This window comes from Nanorana parkeri, unplaced genomic scaffold (assembly GCF_000935625.1).
Source record: "Nanorana parkeri isolate BGI_ZX_2015 unplaced genomic scaffold, ASM93562v1 scaffold1083, whole genome shotgun sequence".
In the NCBI taxonomy this organism is placed as follows: domain Eukaryota; kingdom Metazoa; phylum Chordata; class Amphibia; order Anura; family Dicroglossidae; genus Nanorana; species Nanorana parkeri.
The window spans coordinates 327,772-346,209 of record NW_017307351.1 but is presented as its reverse complement, the minus strand read 5'-3'; the positions used below and the strand labels follow the sequence as shown (position 1 = coordinate 346,209).

General features: G+C 43.6%; 1 protein-coding gene across 1 annotated transcript in view; it reads right to left on the bottom strand.

Moving 5' to 3' along the window:
• Nucleotides 1–16,894, bottom strand: part of ENPP1 (ectonucleotide pyrophosphatase/phosphodiesterase 1) — a 75,544-nt gene extending 58,650 nt beyond the window's left edge. The window contains exon 1 of the mRNA XM_018567681.1: nt 16,675–16,894. Within this exon, the coding sequence (XP_018423183.1) occupies nt 16,675–16,818 (144 nt within the window). The 5' untranslated portion in view covers nt 16,819–16,894. The remainder of the gene's footprint in view (nt 1–16,674) is intronic.
• Nucleotides 16,895–18,438: the final 1,544 nt, after the last annotated feature.

Genomic DNA, 18,438 nt, shown 5'->3' with positions numbered 1-18,438 from the left:
ACAGTTCTACTGTAAGCTCATGGTCGCTAAAGCGACCATGAGCTTACAGTAGAACTGTAAATGCCAGGTCCGTACGGCTTACTGAGCTGGCCAGGCAGAAGCACTTTTGTACCTCCGTATGCCGTACGTCCTTGGCAGCGAAAGGGTTTTTAATACAGGACTTTTTTAGATTGGATCAATTCATATTTAGTTACGTATTTTTGCAATTGATAGCTGAATACTCTGCTGTTTACTTGTAAATTATGTCTTTTCATAAACGACTCCATTCATAATGGAACTTATACATCGTGGAAACACCTAAGAATATATTTTTTGCTAAATGGCTCATTCATAATGGAACTCATAAAGAATGTTCACTAAAGAATATATATATATTAAGTCACCCCAGAGCCGTTAATAGAAAGTGAGCTGGGGGCAACTGGTAAGAGGGGACTGACCTACCCTGTGTCTGGAATCAGAGATGTTGTGGCCACGGTGCAGCAAAGCAACATATAGGCTCAGAGTAAGAGGCAATCTGGTAGCAAGTAAGAGTGAAATGGGAGTTAACCAAAGTAATTTTAGGCAGACAACAGGAATGGATTGAGGATTTGGGGAAACAGGGTGGGGAGCATGTGCATGTGACACTCTACTCTGCAGATATTGTCAACATTTAGTCCCACAGTGTTAACCCTTTTACGACATAAACTGGCGGGAATAAGAAATAATGGTGCACAGCGTCCGATCTAAACAAGGTAGCTCCCGATGCTTGGCCTGACTGGCCTACTCACTGAATGAGTCTTCAGAGACAGGGCAACGGCTGAGGCATTTCCAGCAGCTCCGGACCGGGGAAGCACTCCACATTTTCCATGTCCCTCAATGAATGAGAGAGATGTCTGAAGCCCCGCCTGTGTGAGGACCATGGCTCCCTCTATAGATACATTGAACAAGTGAGTGTAGCCATAACGGGGCAGGAAATATGTTATTTGCTGGATTACCAGGTGAAAATAAAGATTGTCAGGTTGAAAAACAGACAACAATGCATCTCTATGGCAGTGTGAATGAAAACTGATGGCCATCAGTTAACATCAGGAAACATCAGTGTCGTCAGTTGAGGTCTGCAATTTGAGACGGATCAGCTCTCTGTTTTGGCTGAATAGGACCGATGTAACCTGATGTAAACTGATTGTCAGTTTACATCAGTTCAGGTTATGTCTGTTTTTTTAGGACTGATGTCGTAATACAGCATGGCAAGCTCAATGCATGCTGGGGGAAAGCAAACAAACATGGGAATTTACTATACTATAATAACAAAAAATACTGATGTAAACTGAACTGACAACGGATGTGCAAAGTAATGTAAACTGATTCAGTTTATCAGATTTTTTTTTTATCTGTGAACCTTGACTGAACTGATGACGTTTGAGTGAAAGGGGCCTAAGGACTAGAAGACGTGTATCCAAACCTCTGTCATTGTCCTTAGTGGTGAGACAAGTTGTTTTACATGCTAGTTTGTGAGTGTGCCATGATGCCTTTCTACTGTTCTACTGTTCAAAGCCCATTTCGTGTGCACCTTACTGTACAACTGGTAACAAATTGTTGAGTGCGTTTGTCGTTTGTTTTGCTAAGGACTAGTAAGACGCAATTTATTGATATTTTGTCTTTGAGTTTAGATACACTTGGAACTTCTTATTAAATCTTTATAATATTACCACAATAGAAAGGACATGGAGCTTACCAAAACACACATCATAATATGAATTTTTTCAGCATAAGCTCTGTTCTTGCAAATGGGGCGCCTGTTATTTCTGATTCACGCCCAGTATCTTTCCAACCACTGACAGGGTATACCTAGCCAAATGGCTCAGCGTAAATATTATCATTTACTCGTCTTACATCACACCAACCATTGATTTCAGTTTGCGGTCTTGGGAGTAAACATACTAAGTAACATAGGCACTGGATGCTCTTTTGAATTCAAAATAGCCAAAAGTAACTTATTGTCAAACTTGTGCTAAAGTTGTACACTGGGAAAGGCAAATATTGTCTTAATAAAATAGTCCTGTGTATTCTTACTTGAGTCTTGGAGTGTGTTGTGTATTTCTTCCAGATTTGTGCAGTAATCATATGTGAAACTTCTGTGCTGGAACTTTCTGTAATAAAGAAAAATCACTGCCGCACTCTCTCAGTGCACAAGGTGACTGGTCTTGTTTCCTCCCATTGTAACTTTCTGTTGGCAGCCTGTAGTGGGTGCGGCCTTCTGGGTCCCTCCCACAGGTCTGCTCTATATACAGGCTATGTACCGCACAGTGATGATGTCACTAATACTTTCATATGATATTAACTGGATTTGCAAAGACATTTGGCGCATACAAAGTGGATTTACTGTATATCCTGTCGTTTTTGAAGGTTACACCGCGCTACAAACTCATGTGCATGATCATGTGATTAAATAATATTCATATGATTTAATAAATAACAATCAAATTATCAGTCTCTTTAATCCCCCAAATGCTGTGAATGTAATCAATTGTGCCAATATAACTTAATATAACTAAAAAATCAATGTTGCTCAGACAATATATTGTTAAATTAATATCATCCAGTCCACCATGTGTTAAACGTCCAAACTACCAAACTTAGAATAACTTTCTCCCCAAAACCGATGATCTCCAATAGTGCTCTTAATTGATGATGCTCCTGTGACTCACCCTTGTGCAACACTCCTCTACACTCACCAGATGGATATGACCAGTATCTTACATGGTCAGTGCTCGCTCTTTTTTATAGAAGCAGGTGATGATTTTTATGGATTGGGATCTTTCTTCTCCCCAGGAATACTTTATATGATCTCCACTCCTACCGCTCTGTTTAGACATAGATGTGCCTCATTGTATAGGAGTTAAGAGTAACTTTATTAAAAGACTAAATATTGCACTTACATTTAAATAAAAGGCAATCGTTCACATATAAAAAGTAAAAAATCACTTCAGCTGGTACACAAACTGTGTTTCTTCCTTTCTCTCGAGTGACGTTACTAAGCCCCAGGGTTTGGTGATGTCACTCGAGGGAAAGTAAGGAAAGGGATTGAAGAGACAGATAGTTTGATTGTTATTTATAAATCATATAATCACTTGTTTATTATTTAATCACATGTTCATGCCCATGAGGTTGTAGCGTGGTGTATATTTATTAGATGTTGGTAAACAGTAGATTAGTGTAGAACACTGCAGATTGTTTAATTTTGTTTTATTTAACAATATATATATCTATATTGTTTTTGTCACAATAAGTTGGGATACCACAAGGGTGTGATTTTGGAGCGTGGATTTATGTGTTTAAAATTTGAAGATTACACTCACTGGCCACTTTATGTGGTACTCCTGTTCAACTGCTCATTAATGCAAATATCTAATCAGCCAATCATATGGCAGCAAATTAATGCATTTGGGCCTGGCCATGTAGACATGGTCAAGACGATCGGCTGATGTTAAGAATGAGCTCCAGAATGGGGAAGAAAGGTTATTAAAGGGACTTGACATGGTTGTTGGTGCCGGACGGGCTGGTCTGAGAATTTCAGAAAACAGCTGAACTACTGGGATTTTAATGCACAACCATCTCTAGGGTTTACAGAGAATAGAAAAAAATATCCAGTGAGTGGCAGTTCTCCGAGCTAAAATGCCTTGTTGATGCCAGAGGTCAGAGGACAATGGCCAGACTGGTTCAAGCTGATAGAAAGGCAACAGTAAATTCAATAACTACACCTTACAACCGAGGTATGCAGAACAGCATCTCTGAATGCACAACAGGCGAACCTTGAAGTAGATGGGCAGAAAACAACACTGGGTGCCACTCCTGTCAGCTAAGAACAGAAAACTGAGACTACAATTCGCAATGGTTTACCAAAATTGGACACTACGAGACCGGAAAAACGTTGCCTGATTCGACGAGTCTTGATTTCTACTGCAACATTCAGATGGTTGGGACAGAATTTGGTGGAAACATGAAAGCATGGATCAACTGTTCAGGTTAGTGGTGGTATAATGATGTGGGGGATACTTCGGGCCCCTTAGAACCAAATGAGCATCATTTAAATTCCAGTGTCTATTCTTGCTGACCCTCTTCCTGACCATGTCCATCCACAGTGTACCCATCTCCTGATGGCTATTTCTAGCAGGATAACGTGCATGTCACTGAGCTAAAATGATCTCACACTGGTTTCTTAAAACCAAAGTATCTCCACTGTCACCAGATTTCAGGCCAATACAGCACTTTTGGGATGTGGTGTAACGAGAGGTGTGTATCATGACAAATCTGCAGCACCTGCGCAATGCTATCATACCAATATGGACCAAACTCTTTAAGGAATGTTTCCAGCACCTTGATCAATGTATGCCATGAAGAATTAAGGCAGTTGTGAAGACAAAAGGGGGACCAACCTAGGAAGGTGTACCTAAAAAAAGTGGCCAGTGAGTACATATTTAAATGAAGCTTTTTGTCCCTGGAGTTCTGTACAACATGAATATCATATTCTAAAACACACAATACATTATTTATTGTTTATCCGATTAACCGATTAATCGAACTCAATAATCGGCTAACTAATCGATTTTGAAAATAATCCTTAGCTGCAGCTCTATTATTGATCAAACCTGGTGTTCCAATACGCAAGTAAATGCAGAGCAGTTGATGTAACCAGTGGCGGACCTAATAACCAAAGGTCCCTGGTGCAAGAATTTATCTTGGGCCCCCCTCCCAAGACAGTGGGGGGGGGGTGCGGATCACACTGGCCCCCGAAACCCCCCCCCAGTGGTCTCTAATGTTGCAGTAGCGTGCTGGACTCTGGACTTACCTGAGACCCTGCAGAGCACACCATAGATCCTGCATAGCCCATCTGAGACTCTATGGTGGGCTCTGCAGGGTCCCAGGTGGGCTGGTCATCGGGGTCCATTTCCCTGTACTTCCTCCCTTCTTGCCTGCTGCTGCTGGGGCTTGGCCTCCTCCACCCACTCTCGTCACCTCTGCCATGCCGCCCCGGTACAGCTGATACCCATGTAAGGGGCCCCCCAGGCTGCCCAGACCCCTCACATGGGTACCGTCCATACCCCCCTGATGGCCGTGTTCTATCAAAGTTTGTGACTGTTACAATATGTGCCCGTGACGTGATTACACATTTTAACGTAATCCCGCCCAGTTTTTTGGCGGTGGAATGTGTGACCGCCAATAGGTCAATCATTCCAACGCTTTGTCAGCTGTTCCAGTCCTGAAATGTCACTTCTATCCGACTTTGTGAGTGGTGTGGAATGCGAGATCGCAGTCACAAAGTTGGATAGAAGTGACATTTCAGGACTGATCAGATCGGTTCTCCTGCACATGCCGATCTGCCCTGAAACAGCTGACAAAGCGTTGGAATGATTGACCTATTGGCGGTCACACATTCCACCGCCAAAAAACTGGGTGGGACTACGTTAAAATGTGTGACCACGTGACAGGTCACACATTCTAACAGTCATAAACTTTGATAGAACAGAGGCCTGTCTGTAATCATTTTAATCAGATAAATAGATTATAATATAACAGCACACAAGCTTTCAGGTTGTCTTTTAGAATTTCCGAGGTATTTTGTAGATTGGACACATAACTGTCAGCAGAGGGGACATTGACCGGAGTTACGGTAGAGGGTAGCTGGGTCGGATGGAAACCGTAGTTTGCGAAGAAAGGAGTGTGGAGACTGGATGAGCTGGTGGCGTTGTTATATGAGAATTCCGCAAGGGGAATCAACTCATACCAATCATCTTGGAGGTGAGTACAGTAGCACCTGAGGTACTGCTCCAGACATTGGTTGATACGCTCAGTCTGACCGTTAGTCTGTGGATGATAGGCGCTAGAGAGCCTATGATCAATCTGCAGTGCAGAGCAGAGGGCCTTCCAGAACCTGGAGACAAACTGGGATCCCCTGTCTGAGATAATTCGGGTTGGTAGCCCGTGTAATCTGAGCACTTGATTCATGAAGGTCTGTGCGGTTTGTCGAGCAGTGGGTACTGATTTTAGCGGGATAAAGTGAGCCATTTTTGTCAAAGCGTCGACTGCAACGATTATAGCGGTGTGGCCTTTAGATGCCGGCAGATCTACTATAAAATCGAGAGAGATGGATTCCAAGGGTATGTTTGGGATGGGCAACGAGGTGAGCAACCCGTATGGAGGCTTCCGTTCATGTTTGCAGGTGGCACAAACTTCACAGGTGGAAACATACTCTTGAACCATCTTGGTCATGCGAGGCCACCAAAATTGGCTCTTGATGAGATCAAGGGTTTTCGCAATGCCGGGGTGACCCGCCAGGGGAGCGTCATGCAGTAGTCGGAGTACGGGAATGCGCATAGCAGGAGGGATGTATAATTTCGTGTCTTTGAAGAAGAACCCTTCTTCATCTTGAAGTCCGTGCGGCATGACAGAGGGATCTGTGGCTAAACTGTTTTTTAATTTGGTTTTGAAACTCATGGTAGCACAGACAAAATTGTGTGGAGGGATGACTGATACGGAAGGAGTGTCAACCCTGCAGTCCTCTCCCATGCGGTACCGCGCATCCGCTTTGCCATTTTTGGACCCTGGCCGGAAAGAGATGTGGAAATCAAACCTATCGAAGAATAGACTCCAACGTCATTGTCTGGCAGATAGTGTTTTACAGGTTTTGAGAAATTGGAGGTTGCTATGGTCGGTGTAGATGGTAAAGGGGTATTTTGTGCCTTCTAGGAGGTGCCTCCAGTTTTCAAGGGCACTTTTGATAGCAAGGAGTTCCTTTTCCCCGATTGGGTAATTCCTTTCTGCGGGGTTCAGCGTTCTGGAAAAGAATGCAACTGGATGTAGCGGAGTCAAAGGGCTGGAACGCTGAGAAAGGACTGCACCAACCGCGACCTGTGAGGCGTCCACTTCCAACACATAGTAGTTATCAGGATTGGGTAACGTCAAGATTGGAATCGGAGGTGAACTTGTGCTTCAATAGTTTGAATGCTTCCTGGGCCTGCTTAGACCATGCGTATTCCAGTTTGGTACTCGTGATGGAAGTCAGGGGTTTGACAATCGCAGAAAAGTTCTTAATTAATTTACGATAGAAATTTGAGAAGCCCAACAACTTCTGTAGGGCCTTCCTGGAACGGGGCGTACTCCAGTTCAATATACACTCGACTTTGGAAGGATCCATCTGTATACCATTGGGAGAGATTATGTAGCCCAGAAAAGAGATAGTGGTTTGTTCAAAGTGACATTTAGGCAGTTTTACGTATAGGGAATGATCCCTTGGTCTGGCAAGGACCCACTGGACATGTTTACGGTGGGTGACCAAGTCATCGGAGTAGATGGGTATATCATCCAGATATACCACCACACAGACGTCTAACAGGTCCCGGAAAATGTCGTTGATAAAGTGTTGAAAACGTGGCTGGTGCGTTGCAGAGACCGAATGGCATAACATAAGAGTCCGTAACGGGTTCTGAAAGCGGTTTTCCACTCATCCTGATGAGATTATAAGCGCCTCTGAGATCCAGTTTCGTGAACACTCGGGAGGTCTGTAGTCTCTCAATGAGATCAGGTATGAGCGGAAGGGGATAACGTTTTTTTACAGTAACCTTGTTGAGAGCTCGGTAGTCGATTATTGGACGCAGGCTTTCATCTTTGTTACAAACAAAAAACATGCCTGCACTGGCAGGGGACGTCGAGGGTCTGATGAATCCCTTCCTAAGGTTTTCCTCGAGATACTTCTTCAAATGCTCCAACTCTGGTTGAGAGAGGGCGTAGATCTTTCCCGTAGGGATAGCACTCCACGGAATCAATTCAATAGGACAATCGTAAGGCCTGTGTGGGGGGAGTGTTTGGGCTAGTTGTTCACTGAACACATGTTCGAAATCACTATAGTAGGGTGGTGGCCCCTCTATCGCAACATGCAGCAACATGTCTTCTTACAGAAATCAGATTGACACTGTAAGGTACCCTTCTCCCATAGTAGCGTGGGTTTGTGAAGGTTTAGCCAAGGAAGACCCAAAACCACTGGAAACAGAGGAGAGGGAATTATATCAAAGGTTAAACATTCAGTGTGTCCCCCAGTACCTGTCACAACCAGCGGATGGGTTTGACTGCAGATGGGACCAGCAACAGCGCGTGACCCATCTAAAAAACACACTGACAAGGGAGTATGCTTTTTAACGTGAGGGATTTTATTTTGTGCGGCAAATCCGAGCCACCCATCCAGCGTTTAGACCTGCGCTCTTTTAGCCTGCGGTCAATAGTAATGGAACGCTGTATGAGCTCGTCAAGGGAATCTGGCAATTCAGCTCGGGCTATCTCAGCTAGTCAGGCTTAACCCCTGGCGTCACTCTCAATCTGCACGGAGAGTTAGTGGTTACAGCATCATCTGCCGTGTGTTCCTCTGGGAAGAGGCTTAAAGGAGAACTATTACTTCATAGCCCCCCTCAGTGTAGAAAGAATAATAACCGAACATAAATCAATTGATATAGCGTATGCTACGCGCTACTAATAGCAACAATCAGTAAGCAGTCACTGGCTTGCAAAAAGTAATTTGGTGGTGCGATATAATGCTTAATCCCACAGTAGGGTACTTGCGATTATGGAGGGCAGATCCGGAGGGCTGCTGGCAGTGAAGGGTAGAAAGCGTGCTCCTGGGTACTGGGTTTAGGTTGGTTGTCCCTGTTGGAGGAGTGCTGGTGTTTGTGAGAGGGTCCCAGGCGGGCCAGTATACTGCTGCTGGCGGTCTGGTCAAGTCTCCGTCGGTAGAGGCGTCAGGGGGCTGCAGGGTTCCAAGCCGCAATAGTGGAACGCCATGTCAGCCTCCCGACTGTGTTTAAATAGACCGATTGCATCCGATTGGAAACATGGACCGTCTATGACTTCCGCGTTCCACGCTGGAGCGCATGACGTCACATAGCGCCGGAGGAGCCATAGAGACTCTCCTTCTGGTGCTGCGTTCCAAGCTGGAACGCAGATGCCGCGATCCGCTGCGGATGTTACACCTGTCCCTTTAAGAAAAAGTATTGCTAATTGGTATCGGCAAGTACATGAGGGTAAGTACTTGTACTTGAAAAAGTCATATCGGGACATCCCTAGATTTGATGATAGCTGCTCCCTGACACAGCCCAGTGTTTTGAAATATTACAAAGCCTTTTTCCTGCATGACAGGGAGACATTTCAGAGTCTTAACACCAAACCTTACAAGGCGGTAGGGCTGCTTTAACAAAGCTTGAGGGGATTACCAGAGGTTAAAAGAGGTGTAAACCCTGGCTCTGGTACCCCAACAGAATTGCGCCTTGTGTGAACATAATGGCTGAACATTGAAAAGGCTGGCAATTATTCAAAAAATATTGTGAAACCATTAATGGGAAACATAAGGAGTATTTTATGTAATCTTTATTATTTTACAAATATAGATTTCAATATAGGACACCTAGGCTTTGGCCTAGGGAAGCAGGGTCAAGTGTTCCCCAGTAGCCTTTACCTCATGCCGCTGGCAGCCTGCACATGGTCCTATATAATAAAGGATCTAGACTGCTCAGATGCCCAACTATGCTATCTGGCTAGGTAAGCAGTAAGTGGGGTGACACTAGGCTTGCCACCCGGCTGATATTTTTACTGACCTGGCCGATAAAATGTTGAATTGTTACAAATGTTATTAATAGGAAAAAGACCACAAAGCTGATATTTTTTTTACAAGGAAAGGTGGCAACACTAGGTAATCTGGTCTTGCCAGCCAGCGTGAACAGTTTTTTTATTGCATTGCCTACCAAAATTTAGTTCTTTGTTTCCTTGAACACATTTTCAGTTATTGTAAATAACATTTCCATCATCCTTCTTTGCATTGATTATTGGACTTTTTATTGGATTTTTTACCTAGCCTCACCTTTAGGTCTTTTAAACACAGGTGTAAAAATGGAGAATTACGCAGGCATTTTTTCGCGCTTACCAAGCATTCCCTGAGGCTGAATGAGTTTACTAATGCACCCAAGCTGTTGGTAAAGTGATCACTATTGTGTTGTATTTTGCATGTGCTCGCTTTGCCCTGTACTGCCTCTAAAGGAATTTGGTCTACAACGTTTTGACATTGCAGTTCTGTTCATATTGACTGATCTCCCCAGTAGACACTATATACCTTTCCTTTCCATACCCATTTTCCTTTTCCACTTATGTCCGCAACCCTTTTTACCTCACTCTAAAACCCTCTCAACTAAAAAAAATACATTTCATATGCTGCACAAGTGAGAAATGAAACACCTGTGTACTCCCCCTACTAGATTCCATCTAGACTACTGTAAATCTATAGCCGTGTGATGAGCAAACTGGTTACACTCAATTAGAAATTCCTTTGGCAAACATATGCATTACTTCTGCTTTTGAAGCCACAGCATATGTCAAGTCTAGTGTTTCTATACTATAAATACATGTTAAAAGATATATCCTCCTTTGCCCAATCAGGGCACAGAGAACTGTGAGAGCCATGATTGGACAAAGTCATGATGACTCTGCCCAATCATGGCTCACTTGTTACAACTGTAAACAGTTGGGCAGAGCTAGCTGTCACTGCTAGCTCTGCCCAAATGTTTACATGTTACCGGCATCAAAAAGCCATTCTGTGGCGGGTGTGCGTCGCGAGTGAACGGGTTTTTTTTTCATTATTTCTATTTATTTTTTTATTTTTTACTTTGTCGAGTCGTCGTGGACAATGCTGGACGTCATGATTGATGCTGGATTACGTCAGTGGATCCATTTTTTTTTTTTTTTAAAAAGACTTTTAAATAAAGACTTTAAAACCTGTCAAATACAGCTACCTAATGGTCAACTGTGGTTCCCTAAGTACTATATTGATTGTAATACGCAGGGAATAGTCTAGGTGATGGTTTGTTAGCGCAGGGCCTTTTATGTTGGAAAAAAATCAGGCCCTTCACCAAACGCATTCATGACCACGTCTACTTAGCCTCAAATGGCAAGATGACAACCACTATCAGCCGCCACGTAGGGCTATATCACAACTTTAATCCCAAAGTCCTATCCTTCAATGGCCTTGAACACATTGAAGCAATATACGGGGAGGGGACCTAGACCGAATGATCCTCCGAAAAGAAACTGAGTGGATCTACAAACTGAAAGCCACGCAACCCCCAGGCCTGCATGAAGCCTTAGGCTTTAAACCTTTTCTCTGAATCTACTACAATTCCCTGTCCCCTGTGGGACATGTTCCAGTACAGCTCCCCGTTCCTTAAGTATGTGGGTGGTTTAATAATTACCTTACCCATGTTCCAAATTATCTACAAAGGATTAAATATGGGCATTGTTCCAGTAGGGCCCCTCCAGTGTAGGGGGAACAGCCAATCCAAACGAATCCTATAAAAACTATCTGTCCATGTCAAACCTGATCCTTGGGGCAACCTTGATACCTCAAGTTGCCATTACAAATAATTCTCAGAGTGAATAGGCCCCTCCTATAACTCTATTCCTGGCTTGTCTTATACTCTTTGTTTGCCTCTCCTTCCTTGAACATCCTTTTGGGTTATGATGTCGGCTAGGCACCATAGGTCATGATACTGTAAACTGTATAATATGGTATGTGTGCCTAATAAACGTTGTAGATATTGTGTTTACGATATCCCAATTACCTGTATATACTATAACAATTACTTGCATATGTGATATGATTACATGCAGTTACAAAATCAATCACTATCCCTGGATAAACAATCATGTATCCAGGGAGAGCGAGTGATTCCTAACTGCATGTAATCCTTTGACATATGATTACATGTGGTGTGCAGGCGTTTACATGCAGCAGCTGTCACCCGATCATTAATTTGAATCGGTGACAGTTGCCGCTTGTAACATGTGCATACATTAAAACTGGTACTGTATATAGTAGCGGCCCCCACGGGACTAAAAAATGTGTCCACTGGCCCCCGACTAAATTGTGTTTGAGACCCCTGTGTTACAGAAATGTAGGGAAAAGAAAACCAAAAGTAAAATGAGCAGTCTAGAATATCTCATATTACACAGCTATTATCAGCAGAAACACACCAATTATACATATGAATCTGAGACACTGTTACAAACAGAAGCAGCGTGGCAGACATGGCTTGCCTTTTAGAAATTATCTGGTTAACTGGGATTTAATGACATATACACATTCATAAGTTTCATAATATAGGATAGCAAAAAAGGTCTTGATATGTATATGGAACATCCGATGTTCTGAGAAGAGAAGTGATGGGACCATGAACAAATAATAGAAAGTCACTCGCACCCAATTTGATTCTCAGTCAATATTTATTGACCTCGGTTGTATCACATTGTAAAGTGACGTTTCAGAACCATGTGGTCCCTTCTTCAAGCAAACAAAGTTTGTTTGCCTGAAGAAGGGACCACACTGTCCCATAACGTCGCTTGTGACACAACTGAGGTCAATATATATTGACTGAGAATCAAGTCAGAGTGCAAGTGACTTTCTATTATTTGTTCATTGATCTGTAGAGGCATCTGCGGTCACTTCGGCACCCACCGGTTATTTAAGGGTTCAATCCGGTTAGGAGTGCGATGGGATTTATTGAACTGTGATGGGACCATGGTCACATAACTAAACACAGGAGATGTGGAGAAGCACCATTGGCTGCATATTACAGCATAACATATTACAGCTATTTATATCATAGTAACTGTAACACAAAGGAGGTGTGGGCGGGGCTGTATGCTGGACCCTGGTTCAAAGTCTTCCATGGGGCCTAAACCTTTATATTTGCACTACTATATGTATGTGTAGATTATGTGGTCCCCACATAAAAGGCTCTGGAAATGCAAAAATAGTGCAGTCCTTGAATGATCCTTGTGTCCCATAGTAAATGCAATCCTACTTAAATTTGCAAGTACCTTCAAAATGTCTAGTCATGTCTGAAAAAGGAGCATCGACCGCTGACCTGTTTTACACTTTACAGCTTCTGACACTCTCATGCTTATGCTTTGGCTTCACTACTTAGTTAGTCATACCTGCCTATTTGTTCCAGGTCAGTGACTCACTAAGGGTAGCTAGAGACAAGCAACTACATCACCAGGAAAGACTGGTGCTATGACATTAGTCTGTCCTCAAACTGTTAGGACCTGTCACCATGTATTATTCCACTTAACAAAATGTCAAATGGAGCACATGCACATTTAACACTCTCTTCTTTTTTCTCTATAGATCATAAAAAGGTACTTCACAGGGAATCACTGTGTACAAAAACAAGGGTCCCCTTCTTCGGGACACAGAAGCGATCTGGTGACAGGTAAGTCGCCAGGATCGCTTCTGTTGTAAAGCTGACAGTCGGCTCTACAAATTTAAACAGAGTCCCGGCGGCAAAAGTCGCCGGGAGTCTGTTTAAACAGCCCCGATGCTGGCGACGTACACTGTACGTCGTCAGTCACGAAGGGGTTAAAAGTGACACAAAAATCAGGAGTAAAACCTTAAAAATGCATTCAAGTACCCACGCTATTAACAAATATGTATCTTATTTGTGTATCACTCAACTGTAGATGCTCAAATCGTCTCTGAATTTGTGCTCCTTCTGGAGGGTGGCTACTTTTGATCCCCATGCTCCGTGTGTGTGTTGTAAAGTAGCCACTGCTCCAAGCTTGCTTCAGTGACGGACTACAATCTCACATTTAGTTTACTAACTTATATTCTGATTGTAGTCCATCACAGGAGCAAGCTTAGAGTGGTGGCTACTTTACAACACACATAGGGACTAGCTATGCATCGATACCGATACTAGTACCGGTATCAGTGCCGATCCAGAGTATTTGGGCAAGTGCTTGTACTCGCCAAATGCTCCCGATACTTATCACGATACTGGAACGTTCAGTATCAGGAAGCTGGGTGGCGAGTCATTACACGCCGCCCAGCTTCCTGACTGGCCAGGAAGCAGGCTCCATGCTCCCATGTCACCAGGTGACTCGCCCCCCTTGCTTCCTTATTGGCTGGGAAGCCGGCTCCATGCTCCCTCATTACTTGGTGACAAGGGAGCATGGAGCTGGCTTCCCGGCCAATTAAGAAGCTGGGCGACGTGTATTGACTTGCTGCCCAGCTTCCTAATTGGTGGGGAAGCTGGCCAGTCAGGAAGCTGGGCAACGATGCATTACTTGCCCCCCCGGGCGTCCTGATTGGCCAGAAAGCCGGCTCCATGCTCCCTCGTCACCTGGTGACGAGGGAGCATGGAGCTGGCTTCCCAGCCAATCCAGTAGCCGTGCGGCCTGTGATGACTCCCAGCCCAGCTCCCTGATTGGTCGGGAAGCTAGCCAATCAGGAAGCCGGGCGGCAAATCATTTCCCACCCCCCAGCTTCCTGATTGGCCAGAAAGCCATCTCCATGCATCTTCGTCACCTGGTGACGAGGGAGCATGGAGCTGTCTTTCCAGCTAATCAGGAAGCAGGGCGGCAAGTCATTACACACCACCCTGTTTCCTTAATGTGACTTCCGGTATCGGTATTCGGTATCTGCGGGTACCAAAACAAAAAATATCGGTACTCATACTCGATACCGAAAAACCGGTATCGGTGCATCCCTAAGAGGGACCATGGGGAATAGCCACCCTCCAGCAGGAAGAACAGTGTCAGCACCAATTCAGAGATAATTTGAGGATCTTCAGCTGAGTGATACACAAATAAGCTACATTTGTGTTAATAGTTAAGGCCAGCATCGGGGCTGTTTAAACAGACTCCCGGCGACTTTTGCCGCCGGGACTCTGTTTAAATTTGTAGAGCCGACTGTCAGCTTTACAACAGAAGCGATCCTGGCGACTTACCTGTCACCAGATCGCTTCTGTGTCCCGAAGGAGAACTATGAGGTGAGTGCTTTTCACTCACCTCATAGTTCTAGCCGACCTGTGACAATTAGACTGTCACAGGTCGGCTTAGTAGATCGGGAGGTGAGCAAACCCATACCGGCGTTCGCTCACCTCTCGATCCTGTCACGGCTCTCTGCCGTGACAGGGGAGGGGCTGGATTCCCCCCACTCCGATCCGCCAGCGCTGACTGGCAGAACGGACGGGGGAGGGGGCGGGTACAGCTGGCTCTGCCTCTAGATAGGCAGAGGCAGCTGTCAGTCACGCAGCTGGGCGGATCCAGACATAATTGTCGGGATCCGCTTCAGCTGCGGCGTCTCAGTATACCGCAAGCAGCAGCTCGCAGTATACTGCGGCGTCTCAGTATACCGCGAACTACAGCTCGTGGTATACTGAGCCTAGGGTGACGGGAGGACGCTAGTTTGTGTCCTCCCGTTACCCTAAGGAGAACTATGGGGAAAAGCCTTAACATTACATTGCCTACATTAGACTGCTGAGAAGCTTCAGATCTTCAGACATGAGCGAACGGCGGTGACAGAGGCAACTATTTACCTTTTTGGTAGGTTGCTTAGTTTTTTTTAATGTTTTTGCATATATCTATTGCTTGCTAACAGTAGATATATGCAAAAAAAAGAAAAAAAAAGAGTTTAATTCTACTTTAAGGTACTTGAATGCAATTTTAAGATTTAACCTCTAAGTTTAGTTTTACTTTAAAGTGGTCATGCTGGTTATCACCACCTAAAGAAGTCCACCATTGCCTGGTTCTCACCAGATTCTTTCCAGTAACATCTGAATTCTGTCATGGTAGTACCATACCAAGTGGTGGATAACAATGACAGCTAGTCAATAACAGTGGTAGCCTAATATTGTTTTTTTACATGAACAGGTGAGGTGCTGGATTTGAATATTCAGAAGATCGGTCAGAACACAATAAAGCACAATGGTCCGGTGAGCCACTCTCAACAAAAACAGAGTGTCCCACATACAAGGGAGTCCAGGGTTGAAGACATATGCATATACACAGTCTAATAAGAGCAGCAAAAAATACAGAAGAGTCCAAAAACATTCAATACTAGAATGGGTTCATAAATGACAACACATTATTTTCCCATGTCAGGTTACCATTAAACCATATACAGTGCAGTAACACTACAAGCATTTATACTGGGAAATGTGTGATAATGGCAGTGATGAAGTAAGAAAACCTGCATAAAAGCAAAAATCACCTAAAAAGCTGGAACATGCATGGTGTTGACATATCATATTGCTTTGAAAAAACAGAACTCAGCTATGTAACAGGACATATAACAGCCAATAGTCTTGACTATTCATTATTAAGCCTCTCCATGTGTCACTGTCACAGCATCACAAAAGTATCATATTTTTACAATAGATATTAGAAGAACTGTATAACATGCAGGACACACTCAGTATTGGTTATGTCTTAAATAATATTTACTATGAGTAACTGCAATACAGATCTATGCTAACCGGAAGACTATCAAGTAAAAGGCTGTCACTCAATCTCTCCCATTCATGTGATCGCAGGTCAGCACACATGCACTATCATCAACGTGATCAAATACTGTTTCTCAATTCTTCCCAAAAAAAAGGCAAGATCATGCACATTTCTATCACTCTACACACAGCATGAAATAGAATATTAGATCCTAAACTATGGGACATGTAGCAAATAATATGTTTCATTACACATAATATACAGTTTAAGTTTATTTGCTTACTAATGCTGTTCAGCAGAAATAAAGTAAGCACAGGGCTTGTGGATGATTAACACAAGCGACAAGTGATGCATGGCAGTACAGCACACTATTCTTACCAGGGAGAGAACTTTCCACTTGCTGGATTTCTTCTTTCTGCGCTGGGCAGCTGTGACTGGTTCTTCTGCCATATCAAAGGCATTCAGCATAGGTTCTGCCTGGATCTCTGTGCCAGTGCCCCCATTCCTTGTCTCACAGTCCATTGCCTGAGTAAGTGATCACACTCCAGAAAGCTGAATGCACTCTCCCTTCAGCTCAGCCTGCACAGATGCTTGCCCCGCCTGCTTCCTGAGCCTTATGTCACACACATGCTGTAATGGACTGCTTATGCTCACTGCACACAATCAGCTCAGTTTATGTGATGTAGCCATTGTAATCATAATACAAAATATGAAGAATCATTGTTATCATAATAATAACTAAAAGTTGTAACATGAACCCTTCTTTGTTATACCATGTACGATGTATCATAATATTTGCTTATAAGGCTAGATTCACACCTAGTTGATAAATCGCGCGGATTATGTTGCGCGATTTCGCGCAAAACACAGATTTGCATTGCAGTCAATGGAGGCTGTTTACACCTTTGCGCTTTGTCGCGCAGATTAAATAGCCTGTCGCACAAAAAGGTGAAGGCGCTATTTTCGGGCCGTTGTCGCGCAGTTTGGGTCCCATAGACATCTCTATGCGTTGAAAACCACGCAAAAACAGCTCAATGGCGCAAAAACAGCCTGATGGATCATTTCTATCTACAGTGACTTTTTTTTTGTACAACTGGCGTTCTGAAACAGTAATAACAGTTATTTTATGACTTGATCCAACCATTTTTATTAGAGGCAGATAATTAAAAAAAAAGGCAAAGATAAATATTTGAAATTCCAACAATCATTTTACAAGTGTGATCACGCTTTCCTATAGAGTGCACAGGGGCTCGCATAAAATGATTGCTGGCTTTAGAAATCCTTTATCCGTGCCTTTTTTGTAAGTGAGGTCTGCGTATAATCAAACTGCTTGGATGAGGTCAGGGTGACTTTTGGATTTATATGCTGAGCACCTAATTCTTTGGGAGAAGGTATGTTAAGGGCTTGAAGCAGAACTCCAGGCACAAATCTGATTAACCCTTGCAGTGGGGCAACACTGCAGTTGCCCATGGCAACCAATCAGCTTCTCTCTTCAGTTTACTCAGTTATAATTTGAAAATGAAAGAGAGAAGCTGATTGGTTGCCATGCACAGCTGCTACAGATTTTGTCTGCTCCAGTTTTGATAAATTCCCCGCTTTGTATATAATGTGATGACTCACAGGAACTTAGACCGCTTCAGGAGAGGGGGAGTGGGGCAGAAGGAACCAGTGAGTATATATATTTTTTTATTCTCCTCCCTAGATACAAATGAGCACAGCAGTCCTCACACCATAGACCAGAATAAATGCACGGCAGACCTCAGACCAAAATAAATGCAGGGCAGACCAGAACCAACGCACGGCAGACCACAGAACAGAATAAATGCAGTTGAGACCGCAGACCAGAACCAACACACGTCAGACCACAGACCAGAACCAACGAACAGCAGGAACTACTAAGCCCAGCAACTATACATTACACAGATCTTAATGATTATCGATCACACTTTCAGTGCCACAATGGTTATCACTGGATAAAAGTGGTGATCCAATCTGTCCACTGCTGTAATCTAGTTTTCTGACCAAATAACTGTTGTTTCCTATGTGCCTGATTTTTCTATTTGATGTTCTAAAAATAGCTTCACATTGCTACAATATGTGTGATAATAATCACTGGCTCCTTACACATTTTCTTCATTCGTC